The sequence below is a fragment of the Columba livia genome, chromosome 7, assembly GCF_036013475.1.
Source record: "Columba livia isolate bColLiv1 breed racing homer chromosome 7, bColLiv1.pat.W.v2, whole genome shotgun sequence".
Lineage (NCBI taxonomy): Eukaryota > Metazoa > Chordata > Aves > Columbiformes > Columbidae > Columba > Columba livia.
Window position 1 is genome coordinate 39590751 of NC_088608.1, and position 14679 is coordinate 39605429.

The following is a 14679-nucleotide window of genomic DNA, read 5'->3' on the forward strand; positions in this document are numbered from 1 at the left end:
AAGTGCTGGCAGAGGACACCCCAGTGCTGGCTGAGCTGTGTGACCATGCAGGGGGAGGACACACTCAGCGGGGTGAGCTGCAGAGCCAGGACACGCAGGGGCAGGAGAGAGGAGGCTGCTCTGTGCCCTCGGTGCAGGGACAGGCTGGGAAGGTGCCCAGGACATTGGTCTCTCCCGTCGCCATTTCCAGCACTGCGCCCCAGTTGCTGGGTCAGGTTTGCTCTCTGTCCACCTCCTTCCTCTGTGCTTTGCAGAGATTGGCAGGAGTCCTTCCCAGGGATGAGCAGGACGAGCTTTGGACACACGGAAAAATAAAGCGGTTCTCAAGCGTGGTTTGGAATTAGTGCCACTGTCACTAGTAGCAGAAAGAGGACCGTGCCGTAAAGGAACTCCTTGTTCTTCAGGAGAAAAACTGAAGCTTTTTCACGTCCTTCCTTGTCAAAGAAGGTGTAATTCTTCAGTAGTTAGCCTCTGGCATCACAGAATCCCAGAATGTCAGGGTTGGAAGGGAGCTGGAAAGCGCATCCAGTGCAATCCCACCATGGAGCAGGAACACCCAGATGAGGTTACACAGGAAGGTGTCCAGGCGTGTTGGAATGTCTGCAGAGAAGGAGACTCCATAACCTCCCAAGACTCTACACTTGCCCTTGTTATATTTACTAAATTTTTCCCCGCCCAACTCTCCAGCCTGTCCAGGTCTCTGGATGGCAGCACAGCCTCTGGCGTGTCAGCCACTCCTCCCAGCTTGGTGTCATCAGCAAACTTGCTGACAGTCACTCTATTCCCTTGTCCAAATTGTTGATGAATATATTAAATAATACAGGCCCCAGCACTGACCCCTGAGGCACTGCACTAGATACAGGCCTCAACTGGACTCTGCCCCATTGACCACGACTCTCTGGCTTCTTCCCTTCAGCCAGTTCACAGTCCACCTCACTACCTGGTCATCCAGACCGCACTCCCTCAGTTTAGCTGTGAGGATGTTGTGTGAAATGCTTTATTTAAATCACGGTAGACCACATCCACCACTCTGCCATCATCCATCCTTCTTGTTATGTCCTCATAAAAGCCAATGAGGTTGGTCAAGCATGACTTACCTTTGGTGAAGCCATGTTGACTGCCCCTAATGACCCTCTTATCCCTGATATGCCTTGAGATGGCACCAAGCATGAGTCGTTCCAGCAGTTTCCCGGGGATGGAGGTGAGGCTGACCGGTCTACAGTTGCCCAGGTCCTCCTTCTTGCCCTTTTTGAAGACTGCAGTGACATTTGCTTTCCTCCAGTCCTCAGGCACCTTTCCTGTTTCTCAAGACTTGGCAAAGATGATGGAGAGCGGTCCAGGAATGACCTCAGCCAGCTCCCTCAGCACCCGCGGGCGCATCCCATCTGGACCCATGGATTTATGGATCTCCAGATTGCCTAACTGCTCCCTAACCCAGTCCTCATCAACCCAGGCAAACTCCTCCATTGTCCTGACTTCCTCTGGGGCCTCAGCAGTACGGGGCTCCTCAGGACAGCCTCCGGCAGAGCAGACAGAGACAAAGAAGGCAATTAGTAACTCTGCCTTCTCTGTATCTTCTGTCACCAGGGCACCCGTCTCATTCATCAGTGGGCCTACATTGCCTCTGTTGTTAGTTTTATCTGCCACATATTTGAAAAAGGTTTTCCTGTTGTCCTTGACCCCTCTCACCAGGTTTAATTCTAGGGAGGCCTTAGCTTTCCTAGTTGCCTCCCTACACCCTCTGACAACAGCCTTACATTCTCCCCAAGTGGCCAGCCCCTCCTTCCTTGATCTATAAACTCTCATCTTCCTCTTGAGCTTACTCAGCAGTTCCCTGTTTAACCACGCAGGTCTCCTGGTTTTGCTCTCAGGGCTATTCCTTTGTTTAAGTTATATTTAAATGACATTTAAAGATTACACCTCTTAGACAGAATTGCCTTTTTATGATGCCTGATCAATGTATTTTCTCCCTGGTTTTGGTAGGTGGCTGAGGGTTAGAATATGGTGGTTGTTTCTCTTTTAGGGTATCAGACACCCCAGGGTGAGGCTGGGTGACATTTTGGTGAGCTGAAACCTCCAAAGGCGGGGATCACCGAGAGTCCCCGGGTGTCCTGCTGCAGGGCAGCACCACCCGCCCGCTCAGTTTTTCCTAATGCTCTGTTCAAAGCTCCCTGGAGGGTGTTGGTGGCTGCTGCCTCTGTCCCACCAGCTGCCACTGCAGAAGGGTTTGCCTCCCCCATCATCTCCCCAAGCAGGAGTCGCTGCTTTTCCAGTGCCCTGTGTCCCCTTCAGCAGACTGAAGAGGCCCAATTGACTGAGCTGCTCCACAAAGCTCAAGTGTCCCTGACCCCACCATGACAGATGTTCCTCTGGACCTTCACCCGTGTCGTGGTTTAACCCGAGCTGGCAACACAACCACGGCAGCTGATCACTCACCCCCTACCCCTTCCCCTCCCAATAGGGGAAAGAATCGAAAGTGAAGGGAGAAATTTGGACTGAGAGAAACGCAGTTTAGTAAAATGACAAAATGCTGATAGACTTCTAGTAAATATACATAAACCCATCATAACTCCCACGCCCTTCTCCTCAGGACTGCTCAGCCGGTCACATCCCAGCCTGTCCCGGGACACCAGGTTTGCTCCGCCCCCAGCGCACACCTTGCGCCTTGGCCTTGTAAGACTTGCAGAGGCTTTTGTTGGCCAAATCCACCACGGTGTCCAGGTTCCCCTGCACTGAAACCAGTGTGTGACCATTTAATGATTCTGGGGCGTGGCCGGAGCGCGATGACGTCACAAACAAGCCCCGCCCCCGGCAGGCTCCGCCCCTGGCGTTGCCGGGACGCGCAGGCGCAGCTCAGTCCTGTTCTGGACGCGGAGCGGAGCGGACGGCGAAGGCGAGGGGAGGAGTCAGTGGGCCGAGCCGAGCGCGAGCGACCGCAGCGAAGGGCGGGACTTGAGGAGGAGGCGCGGGAAGCGTGTGTGGTGGTGGAGAGGGAGAGGCCGAGAGACCGGCGCGACCTCGAGGCGGTGGCACGTGCGGCGACACGCCATGGCGGGCACGGCGAAGCCGAGGGAGCTGCTGAAAGCGCGGCGGGACGCGGGCGAGGCCGGGGCGCTGGGCCGGCTGCTGAGCACCTCGGCCAAGAAGGTGCTGCTGCACAAGATCGAGTTCCAGCCCGCCAGCCACGGCTTCTCCGGCCAGCCGGAGCTGCTGCGGGCCAAGTACCTGCTGCTCAACCCCCGCACCGAGCCCGCCGAGCACCCCCGCGGCGCTGAGGAGGGACAGCCGGGCAAGCAGGGTGGGTGCAGAGGGCCGGGGGGCTCTCCCTGCGCTGCGCAGCCCGCGGCTCACCCGCCTCTCTCTCCCCGCAGGCAGCGACCGGACCCCGGGGCGCCTCGGGGACGGCGTCCCTGCGCCCCAGAAGGGGCTGTTCCCTGCAGGGCGCCTCGCCATGCAGTGGCAGCGTGTCCAGCGCATCGGCGCCGGGCTGCTCAACCTGGGAAACACCTGTTTCCTCAACGCCACCCTGCAGTGCCTCACGTACACGCCACCGCTCGCCAACTACCTGCTGTCCAGGGAGCACAGCCGCACCTGTGAGTGGGGAGGGGAGCGCCCGCCTGTCCCGGGGCTGCGCTCAGCACCCTGCGCACGGCTCTGCCGGGGCTGTGCGGCTGCCGGGATGTGCCTTCTCTGCTCCCTCCTGCCCGTTTCTCCGTGGAGAGGACATTCCTGCATACGGGAGCATCCACTTTTCCTGGCCGTAGCAGTGTTCCCGAGCTCTGCATCCTGCGTCTGAGAGGCTCTGTCTGTGCTGGACACAGCCAGGACTAAGATGGGTTTGTCCTCAACGTTCTGTCTTCTCCTCTCCCACTCCAGGTCACCAAAGCGGCTTCTGCATGATGTGCGTCATGCAGAACCACGTCACGCAGGCGTTCGCGAACAGCGGCAGCGTGATAAAGCCAGTGTCCTTTGTCCGGGACCTCAAGAGTAAGGATGGCTGCCCTCGCGTCCCCTCCTGTAGCCGTGCAGGAGGGCAGAGACTATTGCAGGAGCAGAACCTTTGAGATCAGGGCAGGTCTTGGCAGAGGTTCTTCCGAGACGACTCACTGAGCCTGCCAGGGCCTTCACGGGCCTTGTGGGGCTTCCCCCACGGCCCACATGAGTCTGACGTCTGGTTTGGGCTGAGGGAGCTCAAACCCCGCAGTCGCTGTCCCGAGGGAGGGCGGGAGGACCTGCCTCTGTTACAGCGCGTGCTGCGGCTGATCCCTCCCTCTCCTGCAGAGATCGCCCCGCACATCCGCTTGGGCAGGCAAGAGGACGCACACGAGTTCCTCCGTTTCACCATCGATGCCATGCAGAAGGCCTGCCTGCCCGACTGCACCGAGTATGTGGGGCCTCTGGTGGTGACAACTGCCCTTGTCTGCTGGTCCCCTGTGCCCGCGGGAGGGGACTGTGGGGTGAACGTGTCCCCCGGGCTGGGCTCATGGAGGGAGGTGCTGACTCCAGGGTCTGGGGTGGATGGCCCAGCTCTCTGCCCCTCTGTGACACAGCCCTGGGCTGCTGTCTGCCTTCTCCTGACACCTCCACCCCAGCACAGCTGCGGTTCTGTCCCCAAATCGTGTGACTGGGCTGGGTTTGGATCCTGAGGACACAGCGCTGGCCCGTGGGGGTGGCTCTTGGGGCGGGCGCTGTGTGATCCGAGCTGCCGTCTCTAGGTTGGATCGCCAGACCCAAGCCACCACCCTGATCCACCAGATCTTTGGCGGTTCCCTGCGGTCCCGTGGTGAGTGCTGGCTGCCAGGGCCTGGGCCTGTGACTCTCAGGGCTGCTGTTTCCCCGAGAGCCTTGCAGTAACTTGGGAAAGTCACTAAGCATGCGCAAATTATGCAGAGCTGCAGCTGGTCAGTCTTTTGGTATCTGTGGGTCACGAAGCTGCTGGCTGTGGGTCCCCAGCTCATTGCCACCAGCAAAGGAACCCACGTTGCCAGCTGTCCCGCAACACTTGTTGTCCCAGCACGTACAGACTGCGAATGCTGGTGCTGCCGTCCCAGAGCCCAAACGCGGAAAAGGGCAACACGGCAGCCGCCTGCGCTGTGCTGGGGGTGGTGGTGCCGTGTTGTGCCAGGGGGTGCTCACTGCTCGTTCTCTTGCAGTGAAGTGCTCGATGTGCAAAGCAGTCTCGGACACCTTTGACCCCTGTCTGGACCTGCCGGTGGAGATCACGGTACCGGGGCAGGGTCAGGTGGGGAGGAGCTCTGCTCTGCAGGGGATGTTCCTGCAGCTGCACCGCTACTGCTCGAGGCAGTTTAACCTGCCAGTGTCAGGCACGGTGCAGGCAAGAGGGAATCAGCTTCTGTTGTTGCGCTGCCTCCTCTGCCTGGCCCTGACCTCTCCTCTGTCCTGGCAGCAAGCCGCAAACGTAGAGCAGGCACTGGAGCTGTTTGTGAAGCCAGACCTGCTGGGCGGAGAGAACGCCTACCTGTGTGACAAGTGAGTGTGCGGGGCTGGGGCGGGAAGGGGCCGCGGGTGTGCTGGTGGGAAGCAGGAGGGCAGCTGCAGTACAGGAGGGCTTCTCTACCTGCTCCACCGCTAAACCGTGAGGTGCGTGGCTGTGAAGCCTGCAGTGAAGCCTGTCACTCCTCATCTCCCCGCTCTTGAGACGGGGACCTGAGCCAGCAGACCTGGCCGTGAGCAGGTGCCCTGGAGCAGAACCCGCTCTCACCAGGGTCATTTCTGTGGGGTTTGTGGCTTGGCCAGGGCTGACAAGCACCTGGGTGGTGGAACAGCGTGAACAGCTCAATCTCTCCCTGTGCAGATGCAAGAAGAAAGTGTCGGCAACCAAACGCTTCACCATCCACCGAGCGCCCAAGGTTCTCACGCTTGCTCTGAAGCGTTTTGCCGACTTCACCGGAGGCAAGATCACAAAGGTGAGTGCTCAGCAATCCAGAGCGGGGCTGTGCCCTGTCCCGAGGCCCTGCTGCCCCGAGCAGGGTGGGAGGTGGTTCTGTGCACGGTGCGAGCTCTACCGCAGTCCGGCAGCTCTTCCCCAGCTGTGCTGTGATGTGGTGGGAGTTTGGCTCATCCCAGCATCTTCCTCACCGTGGGCTCTGCCTGGGGAGAGTGGGTTCCCCCTCCCTCGCGAGACGGGACTCGTAGGACAGCTGAGCTGCTCTTGCCATCTGCTGTGCAGGCTTCTGAGACATCCTCTCTCTGCAGGACGTGGGCTACCCTGAGCTCCTGAACATCCGCCCGTACATGTCCCAGACCAGCGGGGATCCGGTCATGTACGGGCTCTACGCGGTGCTGGTGCACTCGGGGTACAGCAGCCACTCAGGACACTACTACTGCTACGTGAAGGTGAGCCCAGGGCGCTCTCTTGGCACCTCTCTGTGCTGAGGGTCGGCAGGAAGGTGCTCAGCAGACGTGCGTGGTGTGGAGCACTGTGGGGTACGGGCTGTGCTCCGTCACAGGAAGTGTGGAGTTCTGCTCTTGCAGAGACCCCTCACCTGCCCGGGGTCACCTGGGGGTTTTGGGGAGCGGAGCTCTGCTGATGGGCGCTGTTCCTGCTGCTCCTCAGGCCAGGAGCGTCCCTGGACACAGCCCAACCCCGTTCTCTCTCCCTCCGCAGGCCAGCGACGGGCAGTGGTACCAAATGAATGACAACGTGGTCCGCCCCAGTAACATCAAGGTGGTCCTTAACCAGAAGGCGTATGTGCTGTTCTACCTCAGGTGAGCGTGCCCTGTGTCCCCGGCCCCTCTGTCCCTGCTCAGCGTGTGGGACAGGGCTGGGGGCACATGCCTGGGTGTGGGAAGGAGCTTGGCCCAAGTAGCCCCAGTGCCCACGTGCATGTGCTGGCTCAGGGGAGGGCGGCAGCCGTTTGTTGTGGTTTTCCTGCAGATGAAGAGCTCCTCACCTCCTCGGAGCTTCTGGCTCCTGGTTCTCGTGCGCAGCTATGACGAGAGTGTTGCAGTCACTCAGACAATGGCAGTTAACACGTGCCCTTCTCTGCCTTCCTCAGGATCCCCAGCCCCGGGAAGAGCTCAGAGGGTCCCGTTTCCAAAGCTGCCTCCAGCCTGCCTGGCCGTGTCAAGCTGCCTTCTGGGTCACCGTCACCCAAGCTGGCCCTGAAAGCCAAACGCGTGGCTGCAGCGTTTCCCGGTGACGCCGCCCAGAGGCCCAAGAAGCCGCGCTCCTCGCAGCCGCCACCCGCGCCCAGAGCGGCACCTGGATCTTGCGGCCCCAGTCACACCAGTGGGGCCAAAGCGCAGGTTCCCCGGAAGCGCTGCTGGGAGCCCGGGCCCCTGCCCGCCTCCCCCGGGCTGCCAGAGCCCATCCCTGGCCAGGAGCCGTGGGGCAGCGGGGAGAACACCGGGACACCGGCAAGGGACCCTCGCAGCAGGGCTTCTGCCAGCCTGGTGCTGGCAAAGCTGAAAGCCTTCTTGTCGGCCAGGGCTGCTCCGCAGCCCAGCAGCACCATGTCACCACCACCGGCCAAGAAGCTGGTGCTTTCCGACACATAGGTGAGTCTGAGCTTCTGCCCAGAGACTTCAGTAGGTGCCTCGTGCCTCCGGAGCCGGGGCTTGTGTTGGGGAGTGCAGGAATGATGCTGGCACCTTGCTAAGCAGGAGGCGGGCAGGGAGAGCCCCTAAACCCCAGGGCTCTGCCCTCCCTCTGGGTCGGGGTGTGGGGCCAGGCCCCCGCTCTTGTTCCCATCCCTGCAGAGGCTGGAGAATTGGCTGCTGCCTCCTTGCTCAGGATGGCGGGGTGGCTGCGTCAGTCCTGGGAGCGGGGCGGCCTTGCCAGCCTTGTCAGGGCAGCGTGTCCCCGGGGGCGATGGGAGCTGGTGACACCACAGCTGGAGGCTGCAGAGTTGCCTCCTCCCCAGGCAGCGGCTGCACCGGCTCTCTGGGCGCCGCTGTGCAGCCGGGACTGGGGACGGCGCTGGGGGTTCTGTTCTTAAAGTTTCCTTCCTTTTTACCTTTCTGCTTCTAAGGGAAAACCCTTCTGATTCTTCTATTCCCCCACTTCCCTCTCCCTGTCTGTGTCTTTTCCCCTCCCCTTTCTCTGGGCTCCCCTTTTTGTTTTCTCCTCTTGGCTCACAGCAACCTCTTTTATTTAGACCACCAAGTTGTTCTTTATGTCAATAACTGCAGGGCGGCCCCCCAGGGAAGGAGAGCAGAGGGGACCACCGTGCACGTCCTCACCTGCTGCTGCCGGTTCCTGTGCCCGCCCCAGCCCCGCGCTGGGTCCCTGTGGGGCCGGGGCGCTGCCACCGGGACACCGGGCAAGAAATTGGAGCGTTCCCTCGGGAACCGGCTGGGCTGGCGGGACAGCGGGAGCGGCCAGAGGAGCCACAGGGAGGATCCGAGGCTGGAACAGCTCTGCTGGGAGGAACGGCTGAGAGAGAGTCCTCAGCACTCGGACAACTCCTGGGAGAGCTTTCTGTCAGATACTTCTTGGTGAAGATTTCAAATACGATTTCATAAAAGAGGGGTTTTTCTTTCCGAGTTGTTTTCTATCATTTTTCAGTTTATACAAGAAGTGATAGCAGCATTCTACAATGGGTATTGATCCAGGGGGTCTCCTGGAGACATCTGGACAGGCAGGAGCACAGTCCTGTGAGGCTGGACATTATATGGATTACTTTGCCCCTCACCCCTCCCCAGTCCCACCTGTTCCCTCACCGGCCACCTGGGACTTGGCCTCACCAAGCTGGAGCACAAGTGTGATGGGAGCGGCTGAGGGACCTGGGGGGTTCAGCTGGAGAACAGGAGCTGAGGGGAGACCTCCTGATCTTTGAACTGCCTGAAAGGAGCTTGGAGCCAGGGGGGGTCGGGCTCTGCTCCCCAGGAACAAGCACCAGGAGCAGAGGAAACGGCCTCAAGTTGCGCCAGGGGAGGGTGAGGTTGGATGTGGGGAACAATTTCTTCCCCAAAGGGCTGTGGGGCATTGGAACAGGCTGCCCAGGGCAGTGCTGAAGTCACCATCCCTGGAGGGTTGGACAGACCTGAGATGAGGGTCTCAGGACACGGGTCAGTGCTGGGGGTGGGGGAGCAGTTGGACTCCATGATCTTAGGGGTGTTTTTCAACCAAACCTTTGCATTGTAATAGTGCCTAAAGGTCACAGCCAGGGTTTCTATTGTCTTGTCCTGGTATTTTTGCAAATGGGTAGAAGTCTGTCTCAAAGCATGTAATGAAAACAAAACAAAAGAGCATGAGTAGAGCGAACCATGGGAAGGAGGGAGGGCCAAGTATGAAGGTAAATCTCAGCAAGAGCAAGTATTTACACATCACTAGTGATAGGCAAAACTTGCAGGCTGTAAATCATTGACACTTTTTTTGTTAGTAATGGAAACATTTCCTGTGTCCCACAGGATCCTTGTGTCACTGTTGCGAACTGCAGATGCATTTTTGGCATCAAAACAAAGGTGCATCTCAAAGCTGGGTGGGTCAGTTTGAAATGGTTACCGGGTGTATATTGGTAGCATATGAAAGAAAAAGCCTCGCAGTGATTTTTACCATTGGGAGCTTCTGGCAGGTGTTGATCTGCGAGAAGCAGCCTCGGCAGAGGTGAGAAGATTCTAAAAGACGGAAATAAGGAGAGTCAGAGAGAGAGAAGATTCTGAGGGATCTTAAGAGTGAACATGAAATAACCGAATGCAAAAGCAAGTCTTAATGCTGCATTTTGACTGAGCTGGAGGGTAGAAGTCTGGGCTTTGGAAAGCTCGGAGTTTGCACAGGGTGGAAGGCAAGAGTCATAACAGCAAAAAGGGAGAAGGGCTGGAGCTGACTTCTGCTGGGAAAAGCATTTTTGCCTCCCCTAGAAAAACAGGTGGCTTCCAGAAACACGTTCAGTATCCATTTTCTCAATCTGGAGGTGTCCTGGTGGAGGAAGCCTTAGCACCGCACTGACACACGCAGGGCAGGCAAGGCAGAAGAAGATGCGCTGTCTGGGTTACTGGCTCAGGCCACTGAACAGCGGCACCGACTGTGATAGAGAAAGCAGCGACCGAGGGGAGCTGGAAGGGGCCTTGGCTGCAGGTAACCGTGCCCTGGGTTGAGAGTGGCTGGCGCTGCGTCTAATGAACGTGACTGAGCATCTTCCTTGTCTGTGTGCTGATCTTTTTCAATTGTGGTGTTTCACAAGGGAGAGAGAAAGAGAAAGGACATGAAAAGTAAATGTCGTGCTATTGGCATTTCAAAACTGCCTTTCTGTTGTTTTCAAACAGGCTCGGAATATCTCCTTTCGGAATCTGTGTCTTTGGAGATGTTGGAGGAGACAAAGGAGAAGGACACCCAAGAGGAAGACACGCGAGGAAGATGTGGAGTCTCTGCACAGCCTTCAGGAGAGTCTGAGGAACCAACCAAGGAAGACGAGGAGACTCCACAGAGCGTTCAAGAGGCAAGTCACTGGTGTACGGACCATTCTGTGTGACTAGGGGACATTTTAGAGACGGAGGAGGTAAAAACAAACAGCTTATAAAGAACCCAAACCCCAGCCTCCCCAAACCAGGATTTTGTTGCAGTGTCCTCGAAAGAAATCCTTTCTAATTTAGCTATTGCTGTGCTTAAGGCTGTGGTAGTTAAAAGCCCTGAAATTTTAATTGTTCAAGCGGTGTGTTCAAGTGCGGATTGGACTAGATGATCTTCTGAGGTCCCTTCCAATCCCAAACATACTGTGTAATACTGTGTGTGATGACCAAACATTATGCAGTTGCAGGGGACCAGTATATGTATTTCTAAAGTTAATTGTTACCTCATTGTCTACTGTTCTCTTGTTCTTTGCTCCTCCCTGCAAATCCAAACAGCGCTGAAAAGAAAGCTGTGGAGGAGAAGTCTGGTTTAATGGTGCCCACTTGGCGCTGTAGCAGGGCTGTGAGAGGGTCTTAAAATCCTTGTAGGATTTAGTGAAATCAGGTAGAATGAAGGTAGCATGAAAGAAAAACAAGAGACCCATAGATAAGCTGAATTCTTGCAACAATGCAATTATTTCCCTTTTAACCCAATGAAGAGAAGAAAAAAGAAGATAACATATTTTAGTCAGATTATTAAAGCCTGTATCTGCCTCAGCATACTCTAGATCACTTCAGTATTACACAGAAAACCTAAATGCACAGCCCAGCAGATCAGATCAGTTCACCTGTGGCAACACAGCCCAGTCTTGGTTTTGTAGCTCAAAGCGATGTTCTTGCTTTCATGTGCTCCCTCCTGTTCACAGCTACAAGTTCCAACAGTCTCTGCACCAGCAGAGCTCCTGAGAGAACTGGTACTAACCCTTGTGGATCAAAATGTTCCTGCAGCGGCTGTTAGTGCTGGGTTCAGGAGATCTGGACACTCTGGTTCAGTTCTTACCTCTTTCATTGGTGTGCACAGTAACTTGTGCACTCAGCTCCTCTCTGCTTTCATTTGAAGTCCAAAAAAACCCCAGGTAAGTCAAGGCAGCTAAAAAGAGCCCGGGAGGGCTCTGCTCCCTGAACACAATATTCCAGGTGTGGTCTCCCCAGGGCAGAGTAGAGGGGCAGGAGAACCTCTCTGACCTACTGACCACCCCACTTCTAATCCACCCCAGGTACCATTGACCACCACTCTCTGGCTTCTTCTCTTCAGCCAGTTCACTGTTGAGTGCACCAGGTTGGGAGTGCCTTGGTGATATCCTTGATCTGGGCTGCAGGTAGACTACAAACTTCCCTTTGATGAGGGTCAACTCTGCATGTTGGGCGCTCTGTCCCTCTCAGAAGGGAATTACCTACTACAATTACCCTTCTTTCTTTCTTATCAGAGTCAGTCTTGAGGTGTGGGGTCAAGTGCCTCTTTCTATGTGGCCTTGTAGGTGGGCCTTGCACCACATCCTCACCTACCTCTTCTTCAAGTTCCAGGGCCTCAAACTTATTACGGAGGGGGACCTGAGGAAGCAAAGCAGTTAAGGAGTGGGGGTTGCCCGTGACGCTGAACTGGAACTCGCTTCCAACCCTCATCATCTCTTTGGTCCCCTACCTCTGCCCAACAGCGACAGGGCAGGGACTGTCTCTGTCAGACAGAGGGTCCATCACCTTTTGGAGGGTATCCCCCTGGGACCTTTCTGAGTGGTACATCAAGAAGTTACTCCACCAGTCAATCTCCTTTTCACACTCCCTGATGGACCTCGGTATCTTGACCTTCTCCCTAAGATTTGCGATCATGCTGAGCAGATCTTGCACCAGCTCACACCTCACACATGTGGGATGCTGGCCATCCTCCCCAAGCAGCAGCAGGCTCTGGCAATCCCTGCAGCCAGAGACCTGAACAGCCACGGTTCGGGGCAAGGCCTCTGTCTGAGTTGCGACAGTCTTTTTGTGACAAGCTCTCTTTCTGGAGACCATGGTCAGCAGCGCTCTGGGACACTGGCAATAGGTGAGAGGGTCTACCAAGCAAGGAGTGACACCCTCTGCACCCTACTACACGAGCTAACACACCTGCTGCTGCAGCAAAGTGTGGGTGGTACTCACCCACTTGACAAGCTGGTTCCCCCCTCCCAGTGCCTGCTGAGCAGTGACAGTCGCTACCCTCTCGGAGGCTTTTTCAAGGCGAGGGGTCGGGGTGTGATCGCCGACACCGTGGTAACACCACGCCACGTCAGCCACTCTTGCAAGGGCTGCCGGGGGCTTCCAGGTCGCAAAATCGAGACCCGGGGAACCGCAAAACCCCCTTTACCTCAGGATCCGCTGAAACGACTCCAGCTGAGCTGGCGCCAATCAGCTGACCCCGGGGACTGAGATTTAGATTGCATATTAGAAAAATATTCTTCTCAGAAAGGGTTGTCAGGCGTTGGAACAGGCTGCCCAGCGCAGTGGTAGAATCACCATCCCTGGAGGGGTTTAAAAGGCATTTAGACAAGGTTATTAGGGACATGGTTTAGTACCAGAGTTAGATTAGGTTATGGTTGCACTTGGTGATCCTGAGGGCCCCTTCGAACTGAAACGATCCTATAATTCTATGATTGTATGATTTATATCTGGTCTTCAGAACTTGTACACTTAATCAGATCAGTTTCAAAAGTGTGGTTGAAGAGGAAGGGATGTAAAGAGAAGAAGTGATAGAGGAATTCTCCAATTGATATCAATACAGAGTTCCTCCTAAAGAGGTGTGTATGGGAAGGAGAAGCCATCTCCTTGGGGTCCATCATTGTATGGACAGTCTTGTTCCTCACCTCCCCAGCCCAACTGTGTCTATTCGTATGTTTGGCTGTGTCAGTGGAAAATATACATCCATTTGACACAAATAAGGTTTAGAACCCTCCCAGAGCAGGTCTTAGATTTGGAATCTATTCAGAAGTTGACCTTGGGTCACCTCATCTCCCTAGTACCCCAGAGACAGACAAACAGACGCACATACAAACCAACTCACGCACACACACACACATCAGTCAGAGAAGGACTAATCTGGAGTTTGAAAATCATAGAATAACTTGAGTTGAAAATGACCCATAAGGATCATTGAATCCAAGTCTCTGCTCCTCACAGGACTACCTAAACTAAACCATAAAACTAAGAGCATCTGCCAGATGCTCCTTGAACTCTGACAGATGTGGTGTCATGACCACTTCCCTGAGGAGCCGGTTCCAGTGACTGACCACCCTCTCAGTGAAGAACCTTTTCCCAATGTCCAATCTGAACTTCCCCCGATGCAGTTTCACTCCATTTACATGTCCTATCACAGGTCATCAGGAAGAAGAGATCAGCGCATCCCCCTCCACTGCCCCCCATGAGGAAGGTGCAGACTGCAATGACGTCCCATCCAGCCCCAGCCGTGTCCCATGCAGGGGCTGCTACAGCCCTGCTCTGGCTCTGCCAACCTCTGGGCAAGAAGGGAGGCCGGGCAGGGCTGGCTGTTCCCTGACACAGGCACCGAGTCCCACAGCAGGAAGAAGATGGACAGAGAGCAAACCTCACACGTGAACTTGGGGGAGTGGTCAGTGCTGTAAATGGCAGCGGGAGAGACAAATGTCCTGGGAACCTTCCCAGTCTGGCTGGAGCTGGACATGGCACGAGGACATGGAGACCAGTGCAAACCCAGGACTGCTGGTGTCAGCTCCAGGAGATCCCCAGCACAGACGGCCTGTGCCCCTCAGTGCCAGCCCCTCTCCCCAGCCCAGAACAGGAGTGCTGCTCCAGCAGCAGAGCAGCCGGCCCCAAATGAGCGTCTGCAGAAGGGGGTTTCTCTTCCTCCTGGATTCCTCCCTGCAGGCACAGCAATGCTCCCTTGCTCTTCTCCAGGGACGTCCCTTTCCCTGGGTGACTGTGTCCAGGCTGGGCTGGCCAGGCAGCCTTGGTTCCCACTCTGTGCTCTCCTCAGGGCCCTGAGCTGGCCCCGCTGCTCTGAAAAGACCATGAACTGCTCTTGTCCACGACCATGGCTCCAGGGAGCCCAATGCAAAAGTGGCAGAAAGGATCTGTCCAGTGAGGCGGTAAGGAGCAGCCCTGAGGTCCACAAGTGCCTGATCCTCCTCATGGCAGCTGGGCTCTTGTCTCCTTGACCCCTCCTGTGTGCCAGGACTGAACCCCCAGCTCCAGAGGACATGTACAAGATGAGACACAGACAAATAATTTCCTGCTGGTTTCTTTACTGTGTTTACCTGCACTGGGAGCAATGCTCCATTTGTATATGAGGACTTTACACCACAAAACACTGGTAGAGGGCAA

At 56.3% G+C, this 14679-nt stretch overlaps 1 protein-coding gene across 1 annotated transcript; it reads left to right on the forward strand.

Moving 5' to 3' along the window:
• Positions 1–3048: 3048 nt before the first annotated feature.
• LOC135579934 (ubiquitin carboxyl-terminal hydrolase 36-like) lies at positions 3049–6733 on the forward strand. The gene is made up of 10 exons (XM_065069988.1): positions 3049–3298; positions 3372–3593; positions 3877–3987; positions 4282–4384; positions 4716–4783; positions 5154–5224; positions 5408–5490; positions 5816–5927; positions 6217–6357; positions 6629–6733. The coding sequence occupies exons 1-10, from the start codon at positions 3049–3051 to the stop codon at positions 6731–6733; spliced, it is 1266 nt and encodes a 421-aa protein (XP_064926060.1).
• The last annotated feature ends 7946 nt before the right edge of the window (positions 6734–14679 follow it).

What these genes read in the sequence shown, in the direction of transcription:
- LOC135579934 (XM_065069988.1), top strand. Translation starts at nt 3,049, where the DNA reads ATGGCGGGCACGGCGAAGCCGAGGGAGCTGCTGAAAGCGCGGCGGGAC. An exon ending in CCGGAGGCAAGATCACAAAG is followed by an intron (nt 5,928 to 6,216) that starts GTGAGTGCTCAG and finishes CTCTCTCTGCAG; the next exon opens with GACGTGGGCTACCCTGAGCT. An exon ending in ACTACTACTGCTACGTGAAG is followed by an intron (nt 6,358 to 6,628) that starts GTGAGCCCAGGG and finishes CTCCCTCCGCAG; the next exon opens with GCCAGCGACGGGCAGTGGTA.